The sequence below is a fragment of the Coffea eugenioides genome, chromosome 7, assembly GCF_003713205.1.
Source record: "Coffea eugenioides isolate CCC68of chromosome 7, Ceug_1.0, whole genome shotgun sequence".
NCBI classification, from domain to species: domain Eukaryota; kingdom Viridiplantae; phylum Streptophyta; class Magnoliopsida; order Gentianales; family Rubiaceae; genus Coffea; species Coffea eugenioides.
This window is the reverse complement of record NC_040041.1, coordinates 1,539,244-1,560,171: the sequence shown is the minus strand read 5'-3', so window position 1 is coordinate 1,560,171 and position 20,928 is coordinate 1,539,244. Positions and strand designations below refer to the sequence as shown.

The window sequence follows — 20,928 nt, the reverse complement described above, 5'->3', positions numbered from 1 at the left end:
TGCTCTATTAAGTTTTCATGGAAGAGCCTCCTGTTTCCTGCAGCCAAAGGGGAACACACAGAATATCAGAGACTAGCACGCCACATTAAGGCTGGTGCAAATGGCAAGCCACGGTATGATTGCAGACTAACTAAGCCGTATATCTCAGAGCAGTTGCTCTTGTTTCGTGCTGCTTTAAATACCAGAACCGTTGCCTTTTACATACAATATCAAAGCGAATAAACTCTGACCTTCAAGTCATAAATAATGGTTACAAGAAGTCTATTTTCTAACTCAAGCAACACGAATGGCCTCCTGAACTGGTTGGCAAAGGACTGAAGGCACGTTCCACTCAGAAAACACGAAATGTAAAACCTGTAGTGGATTGTGCTGATTCAATGTTGTTTTATTTTATTTTTTTCCATGTATAGTTCCGCAAGAAATGATGAACTTATGTTCAAGAAACTGCAAAATTTCAAACTTTATATGGGTCACAGGAACCAAAGAATGTAAAGAAATCCTTAACTAGTTCGCACACTATTTGTATTCTTCCTTCATTACCACCCACCCAACGTGCCTAAGGCCCTATGGTTTAAAATCTACAAAAGTAAAGCCTCGTCACTGGCTGTGAGGAGTGTCATCACTGCCCTTTGCTTTGCCCCTGAGCATATCCGTGAAACTGCCCCTCATGATCCGCCGTAGTCTTGTATCTTCAACTGCTGGTGGTGATGGAACAGGCTCTGGTGATGGCAAAGCTTGATCTACAGTTTCCCTTTTCCCCAGTAACCCGCTTTCACCAAAGAAACTGCTTACAGAAGATGGTAGACCTAGATGGGCACCCATTACCTTGCTAATAGTGTCCAAGGTTCCGCCAGACCTCTCCTTCATTATGATTTCAAGTGCTTCCTTGTGCGCTGGATCCAAGGCATCAGTGTCCTTCAACAGATTCTGGATTCCAGGCAAAAGAAAGTCCCTAACACTTGAAGCAGGAAGATCTGAAAGAAAAGTTGAGCATGATAAGTGCAAAAAAGCCCTATAAGAATTTGGCGCGCACAGCTTTTTATACTACAATCAACAGTAGAAAGTTGGTTACATGACAATCATCAATTTCTTGAAGCCACATTCATGATATAAATGTTTTATACCAAAATTGTTATTACTGCTGTAATCTCATCCACTCAGGAGCATCTACCAACCTCAAAGAATAACCCATAGCTTTTACTAAATTGTCTCCAAAATAATAATGAGACGTCTTGTGCTGACAGTTGTACTCCATAAAAACTTGCGGAAGTAAAACTATATTAAACATCTCCAGAGATTCTAGCAGCAAATTCTTGAAAAGAACAGAAAGTTCTAGAAGATAAGGGGTTGTATGATTCCATCCACTTTAGAAAAGGTAACAATCTAACAGGCAACAGCCACTTCAGCTACAGCCTCTCAACTATGAATGCTTCAAGCTTAGCAGTCACAGTTGGCTGCAGCCTAACAGTTCAAACTTTTACATCTTGTAGTCTTGAATGGTATTGAACACAAACAGTAACAACATATACTTCCCAAGGAAATGGCCCTATAAAATTGCATGCTTATTTTTGAACAATTTTTTTCACTTTGCTGTTTCCCATGTATGTGGGAGAAGAGAATGACATAAAATAAAAAATTAATTCATAACATTAACAGAAGCAAACCTGTTGCATCAAGAGCACGTATGGCTTCACAAAATGCATTGGCTCTCTCACGCCGACGAATCAAATCATTTGAAGGGAGTGGCACGGCTGTGAATTGGAAAATCTTGGACAAGAGATGTACAATGAGTTAAAGAACAAAGGATTTCACCACATTCACACAACTAGAGGTTAGGAGAGAATACTTAAGATTACAGCAAATGAAGAGAGACACTTAAAGCACGAAAATAAACTGCTCAAAGCAGAATGATAGAGGATATAATCTCTGAGTCGGTCTGTCGTATGTGGAACAGCAACAACCAATGCACGGACAACAGCTATTGTAGCTTCATGCGATCCATCCTCAAGAAAAGCATCCATTTGAACCCGAATTTTGTCAATAATCTGAGAGAATATCTCATCAGCCAACATAAAGATATCAATATCTAATCGGATGTAAAACTGGAACAAAATATAGGTATATACCATGTCATTTTTATAATGCTGTGCTACAGCTCCAAATGCATCAATACTTGCATATTTAACATTCAAATTTTGGTCAGAACCCAGGGTAACAAGAGCAGGCAGAACATGTGTTGAAGCAATTTTTGCATCCAGATATGGCACCTAGGAGAAAGAATGGTGAGATTCAATAAACACATTCTAAACCAAAATGGAACTGAAAATTTTCAAGAATTAAAGGTCCTACAATTGATTTCAGAAGATTGGCTGCACAAATTTTCGTGTCTATATTGGAATTGACCACCATTTCCCAAAGGATGTCAAAAATCATGTTATGATTGTCCTCGTACATGCTGCATTGACATATATAGTAAATAACAGAATACATGTAAATTACAATGGAAGCACATGTGAAAATTTCATCACAAAACCAACCAAAGGAAGCGAACAGAATTAACAAGCTCAGGCTTTGCTGGCCGAATTTCGTCCTCAGAGCTCTGAAACATCTTCTTCCTCAAGTACTCAGTGAGGTAATCATGCTTGCTCCAGGATCCTAAAACACCTGCCAAGAGAAGTGGCAGAACACCCATGGTAGCAAGTCTACCAGATACTGTAGTTTTTGGTCTCAAACCTGTTACAAAAGGAACTACTCATCACTATGACTCTATCCTTCAAAACTCAAATCAAGAGGAATATGCAGTCATGAAGGTTTTAAGCATTCAATCACCTATTATTTTATCATGAGTGTTCTGGGGGAAATATGTCAAATCACCATCATCACCCACTGCTAGCAAGAATACAGGCAGCACAATGTGTGTCAAATAAGCTTCCCCATAAAATTCAGATACCCTTAACAAAAACTGCATCAGGAAACACCATATCAATAACAGTTCAAAGTGAAATCAGAAGAATCATTAAATCAAATGCACCCGATCGGACTGTTCAAATACCTTTGTGATTCGATTTCTCAAATTGTCTTCCTTTTGAGGTAATAGAGAGGCCAGTTGAATTAAATCAGGAAAGCAGTCAATATGTAGCCAATCAAATGAAGGCCACTCCACATTTCCCCTAAACAGAAATTTCAAATTAGAAGCTTATACCAAATCTAGATTTCCTGGACTCCCAAGGTGGATGGAAAACATGAAGAACCATTTCCTATTGGATCTGGAAGGGAGACAACGTAAACATGAGCTCACCTAGAATATAGTTCGAGCAAGGAAACAGAGAAGAAAGTTCCTACACCATTTGAAACTGAGGCAAATGGGCAAGTCTGAACAGCTTTCTGGTGCAAAAATGGGAGCAGTTCTGTCAGCAAGCGCAACAAGACATCAATATTCCAGCGTTCTCTTTCACCTAAAACACGAAGATGCGACTCAACAGAACCTTCAACCCCCGATAGAGGTGGACAATGCTGGAAAATAGAGAAGCATATTAGAGCTACAACTAAAGCAGTTCCATTCAAGTTCGAGAAGCTGGACTAGTACCTGAACAGAACCCAAGATGTGGGAAAGCAAAGTCTGTAAAACATGATCCAATTTGTTACCCCACTTTACTAGAGCAGGAACCAGTTCTTTGATAGTAGTTTCTACAACCACCCCAGACGGATCACACACCAACTGAAACATCATCTCCTCAACCTATCAACAAATAAAAATATTTATTGGAGAAACTCCTTTTTATTGGTCTTACTGTTTCTTGTAAGTCATCATACTATGACCAGGGGAAATGCTCCATTCCCTAGACCACGGAGCTTACATTGTAGGCAATTCTGTGAAGTCAGATTTCTTCTCCATGATAGCCTCGAAGCATATTTAGTGAGGCTGACCTTGAAATATTTATCCATATTGGGGAAGAGTGGCAACAGCAAAGCGAGATTATGAGCAGCAGCCTCACGAACAACTATTGCAGGATCCTCAATCAGCTGTTGCACAATAGATAAGATGAGAGAATCTCGGATCTCTGGACGGACAAATTCTGCAAGCTCTCCACATGATTGAGCAACCAGCAAACGTCGCTCCTCATACATATGATTGATCTACACATCAATCATTCACAAATCAGACTGGAAACAGCCAAAAACACGTTAATAAATTTAAGAACCATCATTCTGGAAGTGGTAAGGCATACCTGCTCCCAACATTGAGGAAGCAACTCCGTTTCTGTTCTCATCTCTCCAACATTCTTGGCAAGTGTAACACAAGCCTGAACATGGTCACAGCATCAGCAACTTGTCTAATATATATGTATAGTACAGATAAGAATAGTTACGAAACTAACATCCATAATAATACGTCTCTGCTGTTCATCTGGACGCTTGATTAAATTGAATAACGTGTGGGTCAAGGAATCTCGAGTCATGCTGTCTGGATGGCGCTCAATTGCACACATCATCAGGGGAAGGAGTTCCTGCAGATACGCAATATCATGTGATCCATGAAAAACCATATTGCTATGGGATATCAGAAGCTGTTCTGAAAGTATCATCAAAAAATTAATCAAAACACAGATGGCAACAACTTCTGAAGCATACCTCTCGATGGTTTATCAATACATAGGGTACAATTTTAGGCAATGCATCTGAAAGGACCTGTATGGTTGCCAATCCCTGGTAAGGAAGAAAATCAATTCAGAAAAGTATATCTCCAGGTCAAAGAAAGCATGATTCAAAAGGAAACTGAAGGAACTTACAGTAGTTTCAGCATCAACAGGAATGTTTTCAGTTCTTAGAATTAGCTCATTAGTTTCTATAGGAGTTTCATGAACCCCTTTGAGAAACTTTTCATTGTTAACAAAGACACCATTGTCATCTGATAATGACAAATGTTTCCCTTCTGACACTTTGTCTAATATGTTTGTGGTGGCATCCACAGTTGGCACAGATTGTGAGTTAGAATCTTCACTTCGTAAATCCTCTCTGGAGATATGACCTGGAGATTCTAATCTACTAGCTTTGACCGAATCTCGAACTTCACCTTCAGCATCTCCTCCTTTACTTTGCTCAATGGCCTCTGTCGGTTCAATATTCATGGCATTTGTTCCTTTCAACCTCTCTATCTCATTTTCCAGCAATTTTATTTCTTCCATATAGCTTTCAGAGGACCGTAACTCCACATGCTTGGAGTCACTTGATACCAAATTCTGCCCAGAACGTGCAATGTGCATCTTCAGTGCAGTAATTTCAGCTCTGCAGTCATTAAGTTCTTTCCTTTGGCTTTCCATAGACTGCTTCATTTCTTGAACCTGCGACAAAATGTTGTCCAGAAAACATGAATAGAGTGCATTTAACATGCTGCAACATTTCCGAAGAGTCTAAGATAATCACCAGAACTTCCTTGTCCTTTATATCCTTCTGGAAAGCTTCAAGGGATTTCATCAATGCCACCACTTGGGTGTCTGCAATATCCTTGCTTTTCAGTAAGGACTGTTTTTCCTTCTTCAGCTTATCATTTTCTTTCTGCAGAGACTCATTTTCACGAAGCATAGTAATTTTCTCCTGCAAAGCACAACAGCTCTTCTCACCAATGAACAGTTCAGCAAATACAACAACATCTTATGAAAAGATATTATCAAGTGCTTGGTCATCACAAGCAGATAATATAAGAATATACGAAATGTTATATCTGTCACAAAGAAAACTCTGTCCCCACAAACAATGCAGCGAATTATAAAAAGCAAAACATATGGGAATATGCAAAAATTTGGCAGTCCAAATTCACAAGGAAGAAAAAGCATAACAGATATTGACCGCAAATAAGTACAAATGTGCAAAGTCCAGATCATTGTATGGAAGAAAGCACGATCTTAGCAGAAAAAACAAAGCTATAAAAAATGTAAGCCTGCAAGATAACTAATCACAAGTTGTTTTCAACAAGCTATCAGGCTCACTTTATTCTCCTGAAGTAGCAATAAGGAACACAATAGAAATTTGGACCTGTACTAAGATGATTAATCACAAAGAAACAAGGTAGTACAAACACCCTTCTGCTGAGGGTAAACAGGTAGATGATTTAATATCTATCTGATGTTATTTTGAGAATAAATGTAAAAAGAACTTTTCATAATGTATAATGAGCTGGGAAGTACCTGAGCAGCTTCTGTACTTGAAGAAAGGTACTGGTAATAGTAATGGCGCAGGGCATCTGGAACACATGCAGAGGAATTTTGCCACACATCTAGATTCTGGTCAGTAACCTGTCAAACATGTAATGGAAGTAAGAAACTTTCATATTACATGTAAAAGTAGATGCATGTATTGCAGCAGTAACGAAATTGGGATAAAAGACAAGGCAAGATACTAAAGAAAATCACAATCTTATCCTATGCAAACAAAATTGCCATAAAATTATGCGGAAACCACACTTGGCAAACCACAAAGTCAATGCATCAAAATCGGATAGTTTACTTTAGAATTTTGATCAAAAGTAAGCTGCAGTAATGCAGGTAATCACCCCAGAAATGTCTCTAGTATGGGATTCAAATCAATAAGTATCCAACTTAAAAACCTTATATGACACATCCCCTAACTGTTGCAAATTTTATCCTTAAATGTTTAAATATTTAACCTTCAGTCACTTGCATCAAGAGTAATGTGGATGGCTAGAGTAGTCAACCACTGCTAAGCAATACCTCTTAAACACTTATTTGTTTCTAGATACTGATAATGCCATAAAACAAAAGCTGGAGAAGATGTCATCTACAGATAATGGAAGTACAATACTCCAGCTCTATGAGAATTGACTTTGTCACGAGGATATGCCCAACATGCATAAAATAATAAGCCACCTCTGCTTAAAATACCTCCTCATAAAATGTCATTGCAGTCAAACGATATCCAGCAAATAGTAGATATTCCTTTACAGCACAGTTGAGATCTTGTCGCTCATTGTCCTTCAAAGATCCCAAGTCCAAGAAAGAAGCATCGTTCCTCTGGCGTTGGACATCTGCAGAAGCATCTAAATTTGTCTCTGCAAAATTCAATTAGGCAGAACAATTGAGAGAGAATATTCTGTTTCCATAATTTACTCAGACTAAGCATAGTTATGGTAATTGGCAGAGTGAGACCGGACACTAGTCTCACTGGAAAATACAGGAAAATTTTCTTTGCTTTTACTTTTTGTTTTTTAAATTATATATATATATATATATATTGTTGTTGGGGCGGGGGGGCCCGGGAGAGGGGGGGAGGAATTGTGTAGGTTTAGAAAACATGGGGAAGAAAGATTAAAAAACTGGAGAGCAAGCATCAACCTACATCTCTAAGATAAGTATACACATTTTCAGACACCAGCTTATGGATCCGGTTATCCACACAAATTCCAAGTAAATCTAGTCATTTAATCAAATAGAACGAAACATTTTCAAGGATATAGCTGCATATCCCAAACGCAAAGCTATATTAAACAAAAGCAAGCAATTGTAATAAGATTCAAAGACTTACCACTTCTCTCACCCAGAGTACCCTTGGATCTATTTTCTAACTCAGTCTTGAGTTTAAGAACATCTTCTTGAGCCAAACGGAGCTCATACTGACTCAATGCTAATTTTTCTTCTAAGGCTTCTTTTTCGTCAAGCAGACTTTGTGGGTCCGCAACTGTTCACACATGAAAAGAGATGGTTGGGGCATCAGTTATACCATAGTGCAACACTTTCATGCATGCATTCACTTGGGCATAAAATTGAAAAAACATAAAAACCTAAGCCTCAGTAACATCTTAGAAAAGGAATTATTTAAAACAAAATCTTTTAAACCATTAAAACCAATAAGCCGCTTAGCCTTGTGGTGAAAATTTTGTTCCACCAAGGATTTCAAGTATGCTAGTCAAATAAGCTAAAACATCTTCGCATACTACAGTACTCACTTCAGACTACTTTACCAGCTCTGTTTCTTTAATCTATCACCAGTACATTATTTTAAGCAGCCTCCATCAGCATCTAGAAATCATAAAATCTTTATGGAAGAAGATTCTGATATATTCTGTTGCAAAAACTTTAAATTATTAAAGATTAACATACAAGCTACATAGCACTAATCAAGTCCAGATCTCGAGAGCCACATCCACTGAATCACCAAGAAAAGAAGTATCTTAGAACTTTTTAAAATGCAAGTAAATGCAACAACGGAAATGCTGCCACGCCGATATCTCGTCCCAGATTACACACATTTAAATGTTAACATTTTAGTGCATTATATTTGAGCATCCTTTCAAGAAGCTAGAAACTACCGCTCGATCTTCAACAATTCCTTCGAGTCTAGAATTCATGCAACTCAATTCAGACCAACGAAAAGAAGAAAGCGAAACTGCATAAACTTTATTTTTAAACAGTTGGGACAAGTTATGCAGACATTCTACAAAAATTCGTGTATCTGAATGGACAAATAAGGAAAAACAAAACTAATGGAACCTCTGAGGGAATTGAGGCGAGAAATCTGATCGGGAGGGAAACGAGAAGGATCGGAGAAGAATTCCTTAAGACGAATAGCGTGATCATCGCGGCCGTCATCAAGTAGCTCGTGGAGAAGTTCGAACGCCGTTAACAAGTAATTCTCCTCCAGTAGGAAATTCACCACGCAATTACACAGCGACGATTTCTCCACATCCATTTCCTATCTCCTATGCGTCTCTATTTCAATTGCAAATCTAAAGTCCAATTTCTGATAATCATCAACGTCAATGACATTTTCTGGGAGAGAATCTCTTCTTAGATCTGAATCTGGAATGAGTTTTTTCCAGCTGAGAAGTGAGATTTGGGTGAATTCTAACCATTCTTGTGTTGCGTATATATACGAAGACTAGTCTTCATTTATGACTTTCTCCCTGGCGGAGAAAGGTTTGTACTACAGTGCTATGCAGCAGCATCAGAATCAGTGTGGGCCTAAAAACTGTCCATCCATCATAATATGATGATCGAGCGTGTTTCCGCGGCAGGGTCACCTGATACTGCTTCTGCACGAGATTTGGTCACCGCCCACCGCATAAAGAAATACTATATCAGGGAAGAGAAATTTCTTTTGGGTTGGGTCAACCCATAAGTCAGCATATGCCTTTTGGGTTGAGTCGTAGGTTTAGTTTATATCCGGTGTGTGTGTGTTTCTTAACTAAGGTATGAGAGGAAACAAAATCAAGGCGAGGTGTGTAGATGTGTGGTGTGGGTTCTTCCTTAAGGCTCTAAGCCATCCCCGTCCCCTTTCCCTCCGTTGTTCTCCCTCCCACATCGATAGAGAGAGGTGTGTGTGTTGGATATAAGCTCCTCGGCTCAACCCATAAGTTAGCATATGCCTTTTGGGTTGGGTCATGGGTTTAGTTTATATCCGGTGTGTGTGTGTTTCTTAACTAAGGTATGAGAGGAAACAAAATCAAGGCGAGGTGTGTAGGTGTGTGGTGTGGGTTCTTCCTTAAGGCTCTAAGCCATCCCCGTCCCCTTTCCCTCCGTTGTTCTCCCTCCCACATCGATAGAGAGAGGTGTGTGTGTGTTGGATATAAGCTCCTCGGCTCAACCCATAGGTCAGCATATGCCTTTTGGGTTGGGTCGTGGGTTTAGTTTATATCCGGTGTGTGTGTGTTTCTTAACTAAGGTATGAGGGGGGGAAGAGAAATTTCTTTTTTTTTTTGTTTGGCTAGTAAAAATAAGCGGTGGTATAATTCTATTGTAGTTTATTTGATTTTACACCTGCAAAATACTACTGTGTAGTTCATCAAAAAGGGAATAAATGAAAATTTGCGAAACAAATAGCTGTTTTATTTCAGGTCCACTAATTATGAAATTGGTCCACTAATTATGAAATTGGTCCATTGTTTGTTTGGACAAGCCAAATTTGGTTTGTTTAATTTGTTTTCACAAATCCCAATCACCTTTTTATCTCACATACATCACATCACAAAAAGTGCTACAGTAAATATCTCAAATAAATCATCCAAATAAACTCTTATCCAGTTCAGAGGCACCCTTTTAATCTTTTATGGAGTATTTACAACGTACAAGATAACCTTTTTAACACACCGTGCAAATAGTAGAAATTTACCGACGGAAGGTACCAGTGTTATCCACAAAATGTACGAGGCCCAAAAGACCCAATTTGCATTCGGACTACGTGATTCAAAAAAGGCCTGTCTGCATCTTGGGGCCCAATCTGCCAAGAAAGCGCAAAAGCCCTTATAGAGAGTTGCAAACGAGTTGAGTCAAATTAAATTTTGGTCCAATTGAGTCAAGCCTTGATTTAATTTTATTAAATTCGAGCTCGAATTTGAATTCGAATTCGACGAGTTGCAAAGCTCGAAGCCCGACTCAAATTCGAGTCAAGATCAAGCTTGAACTTGAGCTCGAAAAAATTAAAAAAAATAATTATTTTATTTTTGAACTTGAGCTCGAAAAATTAAAAAAAATAATTATTTTATTTTTTTAAAAAAAATAAAATAATATTTTTAATAAATAATAAAATATTAGAAATATATAAGTAATTTTACTATTAAAATTTAATATATATATATATATATACTTGTGCTCGTCAGCTGGTTCACGAGTTAACGAGTTTAATATTTTTTATTTCGATTTAGCCAACTCGAGCTCGAATCGAATTTTGACCGAGCGGTTCGATTCGTTTGCAGCCCTGTTAGACCCTTGACAGCTTTGAAATTTAAAATAATTTTTAAAATCATAAAACTCAATAAAAAACATTAATTAGGTGAATATGAATAAATAAATAAATAAATAATCTTTGACACCGTAAGGCAAACACGGTTAATTGATAACACGTTGAAGCTTGAAAACACCTCACAATATATTAAGGCAGACACGGTCATTGCAATAAAATAACTAGTGAGAAACATGTTGGATTAGTATATTTTTTTGTCTCTAACTAAAATTTTTTTTTTTTTTTTGTAGTTTAAGTGACACCTCACCATGTGTAGTCATTGCAATAAATTGACTGAAATGATATTTGCACTCAAAAAAAATTTCAAGTACTCTTCCTTCCTTTTTAATTAATGAAATGACACAAAAAACTATCAAATATTCTAAAAGACAAAATTGTCCCTCTATATATTCACCAATAACCCCTCAGTCTATTCAATCCACTTAGGGTCTGTTTGACAATTCAACTTATCATTGAGATACAAACGAAGTAGATTTTTAGAGTTTAAGACTAATTAAAGTAAGATGTATCTTTCACTAGTTTATATTCACTTATTATTGACGGTAAATGATACTCAGACATTCCTCTATTATATCAATAACTATTCGCTATTGATTTAAAATGCAATAAAGATTAAGATGATGAAGGTTTGTTAATATCATTTTCTATATTAACTCATGAATGCCAAATTATATAATTTTTTAACTTTTTTTGTAAGTTTCTTGACGGAGTTTGCTGCTATTCCTGAAGTTGGAATAACCTGATTTTTCGCTTAATTTAATATTTGATTACTTTAATCACCTGAATCAATTGCAAGGATAAACGTTGGATTTGACTATCGCCTTCTTTTGCCTAACTCCTCAAATTTTTGTGTGTGCGCCCAAAAAGAGGGGGAATAAAAAGAAAAGAAAAGAACACAACTTTTTGTCGCCCTCCAAGTTTGAGCCTCTGACAATTGCAGATTCTTGTCTTCAGTTTGGAGTTACATAACTAGTGACCAAGTACAATTCAAGATATCTTACATATATAAAGCGTCCAACGCCTTGTGAACAGTGCAGATGAGCCGGTTATGCCGTGATTTGTCTGGCTTTGAGGGGCCTTTTCGTCCTTTGATGATGGGTGGCAGTGGTTTCGTTGTACATTCCCACTTATGTCCAGGTGGCTCTCTTTTAATTTACACGCGTGGTTGGTCGTTGCTGTCCGAAGCGGTTTGTGGGTCCGCATGGCTCTTATTCTCTTTTGCTCGTTCTCGGTCACCAATTTGCTCTCATTGTTTTCTTGCTTGTGTTCTCAGCTGTTCAGCAAATATAACTTGAGAAAGTTTCTTTTGGTTTTGAAGTGCTTTACTGTTCAGCAAACTTAGGCCGTGAGCTCAATCTCTTTTTGGCTCTGATTTTTTTTCTTAGTTTTCTTTCGCAGCTTCGGAAATAACTTGAACAATTTATGCGGTCAGCAGGATCTTTTTTTTTAGCTTTCACTCTTCTTTTTGGTTTTTTTTGGTAGCTTCGGAAATAACTTGAGAAAGTTTCTTTTGGTTTTGAAGTACTTCACTGTTTGATTGGCTTCGCTGGAAATTTTTTTTTGTTGCTGTGGTTCTTTGTATAGTTCATTTTAGGCGTTGTTTGGTTTCCGCTTCAGCTGTGTATAATATGCTTTGAGAATGGGTCGAAATAGAGTATATGGAAGTTTGGAAGAGGCTCGTGCTGAGAAAAATCGAAGGAGCCGCGAGCAACGTGCTGCTGCTCGGCGTGGGACAAAGAATGATGCGCCATTAGGAGTGTGTACATTAGCTGTCACAGCTTTTAATATACATGACCGAAATGCTGTGAATCAGCCAAATATGGGTGTCGTTGAATCTTCATTAGGTTCGGGCTCAGTATTGTCATTTGCAGAGAACAATGCAGAGCACTTTCGAGCTGTATGTCTGTGCTTATTTTGAGCATGTCTCATGCAATATAAATTGTTGTTTAAATCTTTTGGAATAAATGTTAAATTATTTATGTTAACAGTGGTTAAGCCTAAGCATGTACTTTGGTAAGACAAACGAGATTGACTTAGTTAAGCATACTAAACTCACAATCTTTAACTATGCTTTGGTTGTTTTAAAGGAAAATCAAGGAGATATATCTAGGTCTGCTGGTAATGGTGCTAGCGAGGTTCCAACGACTAATTCAGATGCTGGTGAATCATCTTTGCATAGGCGACGTCGGCGTACAAGACGCTCTGTGACTAATCCATTGACCACAATAATTACAGAGCCTGCAGTATTGCTCAGTGATGCAGAGCAATTTCCAACCGTATGTTTGTGCTTATTTTGAGCATCTTTCATGCAATAAGATTGTTGTTTAGACCCCTTGCAATAAATGTTAGACTACTTATATTACCGGTGGTTTTATCTAGGCATGTACTATGGCTAGACTAACCAGTGGGTGAGATATTAGTTTTTGTCTATTACAATTCAGATTGACTGATTTAGCCACACTGAATTCATGGTCCTTAAGTATGCTTTGGCTGGTTTGCAGGAAAATGAACAAAATGTATCTGCGTCTATTGCTGATGGTGCTAACGAGATTCCATCAACAAATTTAGATGCTGGTGAACCATCATTGCGTAGGCAACGTCGGTCTAGAAAACGAGCTGCGACTGATCCATTAACTACAATAGCTACAGAACCTGCTGTATTGCCCGATGTTCCAAGTTGTCCATATTGTCATGCAAAACAATTTCCTCTCATTTTGGCCGTTCTTGTTTAGAAATGTTCTACTACATCTATCATTTTATCAGGTGACAGTTTATCTATTTCCTTTATAAATATATCTTTTTATCCTGTGCTCCTACGCCTTACGACAAAAATTGTAAAACTGGAAAATAATTAACACTCGTATTAAAATTCTTGCGATGCCACTTCTCAGGTGACTCCATCATTTTAACATTCTTTTTGTTTGTATTAAAACCTTTAAATCATAATTAAAATTCTCATTAAATCTATTCATCGATATGTCCATTCCCCATGCACATACAAAAACACTATATCTAACAAATCCTATTGAAGTAAATTAATTACTCCACTCACACTCCAATTTTCCAGACTAATACCCATTATAGTAAATTAAGAAATCCCAGCTACCTGACGCACAGCGTCAGGGCAAAAAACTAGTAGAACTATAAAGCCAATTACTGGAGCATTCTCAACTTGTCATATGTATATTAATCTAGGTGCAAATTGAAGTGGAGGCTTCAAAACAATGAAGTCTCAAATTTAAGCTAATCCCGTGTAAATTACTACTATCCAACTACACATGAAATTTCTACTACTGTTTTGCAACAAAAAGTTTGCCCATAGGAAAAGGGCATAGATAGAAGCCTTCAGCAATACGAAAACATGCGTACGCTAAATCCAACTACTTAAAAGTCATTGCAACTTGACAAGCAAGCTTAAGACAATATATATCGGCAACAAAAGAACCAAAAGTAGGCATTTTTAAGACCTCAGAATAGAACAAGAAACGAGGGTTAACTTGAATGATGTACAAAAAAAAAAAATAAGATGTGAAGTTGAAACTTAAGTGACCAGAAAATTGGTATCGTTGGGGTCCAGAGATTGGACAATTTAGATGGCTGGCGATGCTTCCAATGGTAGCCAATCATAGGATTTCTCTCCTCTCTGCTGATTTATCTCATTCACTGAACTGGCTTTGTTACAGCTTTACCACCAAGGCTACGTGCAAGCCAACAACTAACTCTCTCAGCCGTGCCTCGCTGCACTTATCCTCTCCCTCAGAATTTTCATTATTTCATAGCCATTTTTCTTGGTGCTCCTGTCACTTGCACCAGCTGCCGACAACGGACACAGCAAGCAATCCTTTCTAACTTGGATGCCTGGATTCTGATCCTCCAAGGATTCTGGTTATATTCCTACTCTGGTGTCTCCCTTCTGAATCTTTTCATAAGTTAATTATATCCCTTGTTTTATGCAGTCTTTGCTTTGCTTATGCAGGATAAGGAAAGATGAATGCGGGTGATGTTTACCACAGGAGTAGTAGACCAGTTAAAGCAGCTGCAACCGTGTATGGGGAAAGAATGCTTGAAAACCATCATTCTTTGAAGAAACCGCCACAAATCTACTCAGAGGTACCATAGATATGAGATACTTGCCAGCAGTAATACTTGAACATCATTTTTCAGGTTTAAATTGTAATTCTAAGAATTGCAGCTAGATTAATTTGTTTCTGCTTTTTAGCTGTACTGAAACATTTTGAAATGTATTCAGAAACCATCTCCATTAACAAGGGAGCCCAAGTTTGCAATGGGCGAGACTATCAAGTATAATGGGAGCAGAAGCAATCGAAAGCCGGCAGAACCACAAGCAGAATCCGAACTTTTAGTCGCAAACCACACTGTAAAGGATCTAACTTCAAGGATTGAAGGATCAAATTCCAGAGCAAAAGAACAGATTCAATACCTAGAGAAGTTAACGAAGACTAAAAAGGTTGAAGGAGGTTGGGGGAGGAACATGGAAAATCATCGGTACCCACAACTAATGGCAGAATTGAAAGATGTAAAGCAAGAATTGAAAAAGCTCAAGGAGGAGATGGCTTCTCTCTTGGAAGAAAAAAGAAAGGCAGAGAAAGAAACAGAAGCTTCCAATTCGAAATTGGGATCTTATTCAAGCACAGTGGATGCGCTGAAGAGGGAGATTGAGGAAACAAATGAAGAACAAGTGCTTGTGGAGTTGGCTCGGATGGAGGCCCTCAAGGAACATGGAGCTATTGAATCCGAGGGAAAAAAAGAAGCTGAAAGACACTCCGCTGCAATGGAGGAAACAAGGAAGAAAATCGAAGAGATGACTCAAGAAATTGATGCTGCAAAAGAGATTGAGAGGAAACTGGCCATTACTACTTCAGATGTCAAAATGCTAGAGAGTGAACTAAAGCAAGTCAAAAAAATGGGCACAGTAAACCGAGGTAAAGAGACCATGAGAAATTCGGAGTGTAGTTCTCAGGATGGGCATGTATCAAGTACTCCAGAACTGCTGAAATCTATCACAAAAGAATTGGAGGAAACTAAGAAAGAATTAGCTTCTGTCAGGGAAGAAGGTTTTAAATTTATGGCTTCCATGGATATAGTAAGGACCGAACTAAAAAATGTCAAAGAAGAAGCAGCGCGATCGAAGAAAAGGGAAGAGAAGACAGACTTAACAGTACAAAACCTGAATGCAAAGCTCCTGCGAGGAAAAGCCAAATTGGAAGCTGCATCAGCAGCTGAAGAAAAGGCTAAAGAAATTGTGTCAAATTTATCTCGTGCTCTTGAGCAAATGAAGACAGAAGCAGAGGCAGCCAAAAAAGAAAGGTCACTTATAGATGAAGAAACCGGAAACATCAAGGCAGAGATTGAGAAGACTGAATCAGAGATAGACTTGGCAGAGGAAAGGTTACAAGCTGCAATCGAAGAGCTCAAATCTGCCAAGTCATCAGAAGCTGCGGCTCTGGGGAAACTAAAAACGCTTATTGACAACACAGTGAGAAGAAGAGCTTCAGTTTCACAGCGCAGCCCAGTCATAATGATCTCTAGTTTTGAATACGAATACCTAAGAAATCGTGCGGCTGGAGCTGAAGAAATTGCAGATAAAAAGGTTGCAGCTGCCCAGGCCTGGATTGAAGCTCTAAAAGCCAGTGAAAGAGAAATCCTGATCAAACTTGAGAAAACTAAAAAAGAGATTAGAGAGCTAAAGGTGGAGGAAGACCAGGAGGCTGACAACACACAGGAATCACTTCATGAAAAGCTAAAAGTTGAGAGTGAATTCAAAAGTTGGAAGCAAAAATATGAAAAGATCATTGCTCCGGAAACGCCACGGCCTCAGGCTGGATTGCCAGCAAAATTAACAAACAGAAGCGGAAGAACGACGCCGATGAGACGAGCTAAGCTGCGAAAAGCAGCATCTCCGGCTCCTCGGAGTACACCAAGGTCGGCTTCTTTTGCAGTCAGGAGGAGAAAAAAGGTTATGCCAAATCTAGCCAAGTTCTTCAGTGGCAAGAGCACTAATAAAGGCATAGAAGCCCATTGAGAGGTTATCATACAGCCTAAACACTACTAGTAAATCCCCTTCTGGCAAGTAGATACATCAAATAAGATTTTCTGTTGCATAACTGCTAGGGGCTAAGTCTCACCCCAGTCAGACGCATTTCTTCCAGGTTTAGTACTTATTAACCTGCTAAACCAGTAAACTTGCTGTACATGTATCAGGAAATCATGCTAAGAAAAGTTTTTAGTAACTGTGCTTGCGAGTTTATGTGAGATATTTGAGAATGGTCCTAAGAATCTATTAAGCAATTTTATAGAAGATAGTATCTAAATCTTGATGGCATTATTATCTCATTAAGAACCAGAGAACCAAAAGCTATTGAAATTCAGAAAAGAAGCAGCACTTTATCAGGTTGCTTGCTTTGGTTAACCGTGGGAGAAGTATTTAGCCCAATAACACGTTCTTAATCTTGACGTATTAAGGGGAAGTAAGTGTCTGAAAATCATCGAGGAAACCATACTGTGGCATGAGCAATTCGAATTCCCAGCCAGCATTATCTTTTAGAATGCGTACGTATATCCACCAAATTTTTCGAATATGAACTTGAGATCCCATCAAAAACAAGCACCATTATATAATATTACCAAATGATACAAACTTCGAAATTGGTAAAAGATAGCGGCTAAAGAGCCTGTAAACTCGTTTTCTTGTAAAGCTCCACAAAATGCTACTAGTTTGAAGAGGGAACAGGACAGTCCCTCGCTCGACGGGTTGACCTGCTACTATTGCGCTTGAGATTCTTAGTCAGTTGCTTCTTAAAAGTCAGAGGAACCTAGCCCCTGGAATCTGAGAATTCCAACGACCAACAGTATGTTGGCAATTTTTTGCGTTCATTTCCACCGTACCCGAGAAAGTACAAGTCGATTGTGTAAATTCACCATTCCAATTGCAACAAAAATCTTTCTGGTAAAACATATTGGCTGCTTTCACTAAAAAGAGAGTAGTAGAGAACAATATCCTGATCAACCCGCAAGTTGCAGAGACTTCGAACTTTGCCAAGGATAAGCATTTTGATGTCCATAACGTGTTACAGCAATAATCTACTTTTCCTTCAAATGGGACAGTTAGCTAAGACGTTCATTTTTAAATGATTAAAAATAGATGTGAAGACCGAAGTAAATAACAAGAATGAAATAGCTGACGGAGCTCCGACGCCTACTCCTTCAAGGCCGGTATCAAAGATATTTTGGTATTGGTAATAATAGAGTAGCGAGAACAGATTATTCTGAATGTGACTGGGATGAGTCCAACATTGCCATTAGCATCACCAAAAAGAAGCTATGAAAAGCCATAGTAAAGCTAGTGAAAAAGAGACTAATGTATGCATCTAAAATAGATGCAAGAAAAAAACTCTAGTTTCAGATCGCAATTGGCAAGAAAAAAACTCTAGTTTTTACAGATTTTCCCACACTCATAACTTGAAATCCATTAACAGATAATACAGCCACCCAAAAAAAAAAAAAGCAGTCTGCGGAAAATAAATAAATAAACAATCAACAAATGACACAAAATACGGTTTATTCTAACCCCAAAACCAATCACAATGAAAGACTATACCTGATATGAAAATTTACCCCCTATCAAAATTTTCCTGTTCTAAGACGAGAGCCTCATTGAGGATGTGACGGCGTCTGATGCTTGATGCCCATGTTTTCCTGTGTTGATGATGACTCTGACGTCATCAAATTTACTCCCTTCATCAACGTTTGGTATGGCAACGGCAAGGCAGAACCTGATGGCTGCGTTTTATATATCTGAGTGTATGCAACATCATCATCAAATTCGTTAGCATAATTAGAGGTTGCCACTGGAGCGCTGACAACTGTTTGCGAAGGATGCTGCAGCTCAGGAAGCTCCATAAATTGCTGCTTACCTTGTGTAGTAGGTGCACTGACTGCAGGTGTGGCTTGCGGAACAGTCTGATAAAACTTTAAAGCTGATTCAGGCACTGGTTGACCAGTTGTGGCCTCTTTATAAGTCACTGGAGGGATCATGACAGCTTGTGGATGTAATGGTGGCCGACTTGAGGCAACATTTGTATTCTCCACCGACACCCCATAATTCTGATTTGGCCTCAGAGGCACCAGGTAAATTGGATAGGGTTGGTTTACTGCATAAGAACTATGCAGCTGCTGGAGCATAGGCATTTGATATAATGGATAGTAAGACTGAAGTGGTGATGGGCCAGCTTGATACTGAGGCATGTAGCGCATATCTCCTTGAACGTACTGGACTTCATACTGGTGGTGCTTCCCTTCTGATTGCTGAGATAATTGGTAACCAGCCAGCTGAACATTTTTCTGCATTTGGATCACAGATTGAGGGTCAGGAGGATAATTTTCTGTTTCTACTGAGTATGAGGACACTCCCGAAGCAACTTGAACATATGGCTCTTGGTGTATCCCCGCTTTTGGTTGGATACCAGCACTTCCAACACTAGTATCACTGGCAAAATTCAGTAACATTTCCATGATTATAATCCGATATGAGATACGAACAATGCAGTGCACATAAAATATTTGCACTTGGCGACTAGCTTAACTGAGTACACCAGGGAAAGGTTGTTGGCAAAATCAAGTAGAGAAACAATACCTTGGCTTCAAGTTTTTCCCTTCTTGGAACTTTCAACTTGTTAAAGTTCTTGATAACAGAGTACAAATAAATTTAGCAGCAAATCATTTACATTTTCTGAGGACTTATTTGCCTCTTGCTCCAATAAACAGTAGGAAGCCTGATTGCCATTCTGACGCAATAATTAAATGTTTTGGTACAACTGAAACATAAAAATCCACAAGACATTCTAGAGATGCCATGATTCGCTACCAGTGGTCTGGCTGACATTCTCTTAAAAATCAAGATCACTATCTCCTTTTCTCTGAATACAATACCAGGTACCCAAGCAACATTCAGATCTTTTTACCTCTAATGTAGTCCTCGTGGGCAATTTTGGAATCAATCAGTATGCTAAAAAATATCAAAACAGATCAACAATTGCTCTTCAATATTTCAAGGATGCGCATCATTTACTTTGAATAAAACTCGAGCCTTACCCAAATCTCCTCATCAAATTCTAAGTCGTCAAAAAAACTTCAGTATGCACCTATTTTTCCTATCATCAGTTACTCGGAAATTAAAATTGAAGATCACATAGAAAGCAAAAGCTAACTCATTTAACTTTTCCTTATTTTGGATTCTTAAGTATCAGGTCCACAAAAGAATTTTGAAATAAAAAAAGAAAAAAAAAAACACACGAACGGAAACACACTATTACCTTTCAATTGAGGCTGAGGATGGTACTCTGAGCTTCCTCTCGAACAAACTGACGCTCCCGTCCTCACAATGGATCCCAACAGCCGGCGCATTTGACATTGAAATTGAAGAACTAGTTGACCCAAAGGACGAGCTAGTCTCTAATACCAACGATTCCGGCACAGCCCCACTGATTTCCTTAGCCTCAGCACCATTATTACTCATGCTTTCAGCTGGATTCTCCAAGGCCGCATTACAATCCGATCTACCCAAAATATCCAAACCCATTAGTCCCTGACCCAATCCAGCAGCATCAACAGACTGACCCCTCTGAACAATCCCCGTGTTATTCAGAGCATCAGAAAACCACGAGTCAGCTTTCGGATCAAGAAGCGCTGAACCCAGAGACTCTGGCTTTATGGGGAAGATAAATAATCTGACGCGGGATGGTGTAGGGGACGTAACGGCGGAGATGCGGTCGTGCTCTTCCAGCATATTCTGGAGGTCGTCATCAGTGGTGACGGAGATGAGTGAATCGAGGTCCTCGTTTGGGAGCTGGTACTTCAGATGAAACGGGCGGTTGCCGAAGAGGGTCCGGGAGAGGTGGGTGGTGAGGGCGGAAATGGATGAGCAGACCGTGCGGCGGTCCAGAGCGACTATTCGGGTTTCTCCGCCGGCGTAAAAGAGGGACTTGTTTTGTGGACGGGGAACTATGTGGCCACCATAGCTGCACATAAGTCGGATTTTGGGTGGGGTGGTGGGGAGAGAGTCTGTGGCGGTAGATGACGGTGGCGGAGGTGGTGGGTCCATCGGTTGGTTCGGTGGAGACCTTTGGGCTTTGCGTGGGAGCGTTTGGGGCGGTTTGA

General features: G+C 39.0%; 4 protein-coding genes across 6 annotated transcripts; 2 read left to right on the top strand and 2 right to left on the bottom strand.

The window, feature by feature from the left end:
* Positions 1-364: 364 nt before the first annotated feature.
* On the bottom strand, positions 365-8,856 carry LOC113778349 (RAB11-binding protein RELCH homolog). Its single transcript, XM_027323735.1, has 20 exons — positions 8,505-8,856; positions 7,540-7,692; positions 6,900-7,066; positions 6,186-6,293; positions 5,425-5,595; positions 4,791-5,342; positions 4,633-4,707; positions 4,380-4,508; positions 4,230-4,304; positions 3,928-4,137; positions 3,587-3,739; positions 3,299-3,513; positions 3,053-3,170; positions 2,830-2,962; positions 2,538-2,733; positions 2,350-2,455; positions 2,127-2,267; positions 1,922-2,045; positions 1,665-1,781; positions 365-974 (listed from the first exon to the last, which is right to left on the bottom strand). Exons 1-20 carry the CDS (start codon positions 8,701-8,703, stop codon positions 598-600), a joined length of 3,519 nt encoding a protein of 1,172 aa, XP_027179536.1. The 5' UTR covers positions 8,704-8,856; the 3' UTR covers positions 365-597.
* Positions 8,857-12,061: 3,205 nt separating this feature from the next.
* Positions 12,062-13,503, top strand: LOC113778873. Its single transcript, XM_027324396.1, has 3 exons — positions 12,062-12,649; positions 12,840-13,028; positions 13,254-13,503. The coding sequence occupies exons 1-3, from the start codon at positions 12,392-12,394 to the stop codon at positions 13,482-13,484; spliced, it is 678 nt and encodes a 225-aa protein (XP_027180197.1). The 5' UTR covers positions 12,062-12,391; the 3' UTR covers positions 13,485-13,503.
* Positions 13,504-14,435: 932 nt separating this feature from the next.
* LOC113778550 (protein PLASTID MOVEMENT IMPAIRED 2-like) lies at positions 14,436-17,046 on the top strand. 2 transcript variants are annotated; one of them, XM_027323988.1, is made up of 3 exons: positions 14,436-14,637; positions 14,729-14,862; positions 15,002-17,046. In XM_027323988.1, the coding sequence occupies exons 2-3, from the start codon at positions 14,740-14,742 to the stop codon at positions 16,793-16,795; spliced, it is 1,917 nt and encodes a 638-aa protein (XP_027179789.1). In that variant the 5' UTR covers positions 14,436-14,637; positions 14,729-14,739; the 3' UTR covers positions 16,796-17,046. The 2 variants fall into 2 exon arrangements, with proteins under 2 accessions (XP_027179789.1, XP_027179791.1); XM_027323990.1 differs by lacking the exon at positions 14,436-14,637 and having other exon boundaries at positions 14,841-14,916.
* A 1,096-nt stretch (positions 17,047-18,142) lies between these two features.
* LOC113776689 lies at positions 18,143-20,928 on the bottom strand. 2 transcript variants are annotated; one of them, XM_027321742.1, is made up of 3 exons: positions 20,085-20,928; positions 18,687-19,258; positions 18,475-18,567 (listed from the first exon to the last, which is right to left on the bottom strand). In XM_027321742.1, exons 1-3 carry the CDS (start codon positions 20,870-20,872, stop codon positions 18,560-18,562), a joined length of 1,368 nt encoding a protein of 455 aa, XP_027177543.1. In that variant the 5' UTR covers positions 20,873-20,928; the 3' UTR covers positions 18,475-18,559. The 2 variants fall into 2 exon arrangements, with proteins under 2 accessions (XP_027177542.1, XP_027177543.1); XM_027321741.1 differs by having other exon boundaries at positions 18,143-19,258.

Bases quoted from the DNA above. Each gene is read 5' to 3' on its own strand.
- LOC113778349 (XM_027323735.1), bottom strand. From the start codon at position 8,703: ATGGATGTGGAGAAATCGTCGCTGTGTAATTGCGTGGTGAATTTCCTA. The intron at 5,343-5,424 runs GTGATTATCTTA...ATTTTGTCGCAG, and splicing joins TAAAGGACAAGGAAGTTCTG to GTTCAAGAAATGAAGCAGTC. The intron at 3,740-3,927 runs GTCAGCCTCACT...ATTTGTTGATAG, and splicing joins ATATGGATAAATATTTCAAG to GTTGAGGAGATGATGTTTCA.
- LOC113776689 (XM_027321741.1), bottom strand. From the start codon at position 20,872: ATGGACCCACCACCTCCGCCACCGTCATCTACCGCCACAGACTCTCTC. The intron at 19,259-20,084 runs GTAATAGTGTGT...GAATTTTGCCAG, and splicing joins TCCTCAGCCTCAATTGAAAG to TGATACTAGTGTTGGAAGTG.
- LOC113778873 (XM_027324396.1), top strand. From the start codon at position 12,392: ATGGGTCGAAATAGAGTATATGGAAGTTTGGAAGAGGCTCGTGCTGAG. The intron at 12,650-12,839 runs GTATGTCTGTGC...GTTGTTTTAAAG, and splicing joins ATGCAGAGCACTTTCGAGCT to GAAAATCAAGGAGATATATC. The intron at 13,029-13,253 runs GTATGTTTGTGC...GCTGGTTTGCAG, and splicing joins ATGCAGAGCAATTTCCAACC to GAAAATGAACAAAATGTATC.
- LOC113778550 (XM_027323988.1), top strand. From the start codon at position 14,740: ATGAATGCGGGTGATGTTTACCACAGGAGTAGTAGACCAGTTAAAGCA. The intron at 14,863-15,001 runs GTACCATAGATA...AAATGTATTCAG, and splicing joins CGCCACAAATCTACTCAGAG to AAACCATCTCCATTAACAAG.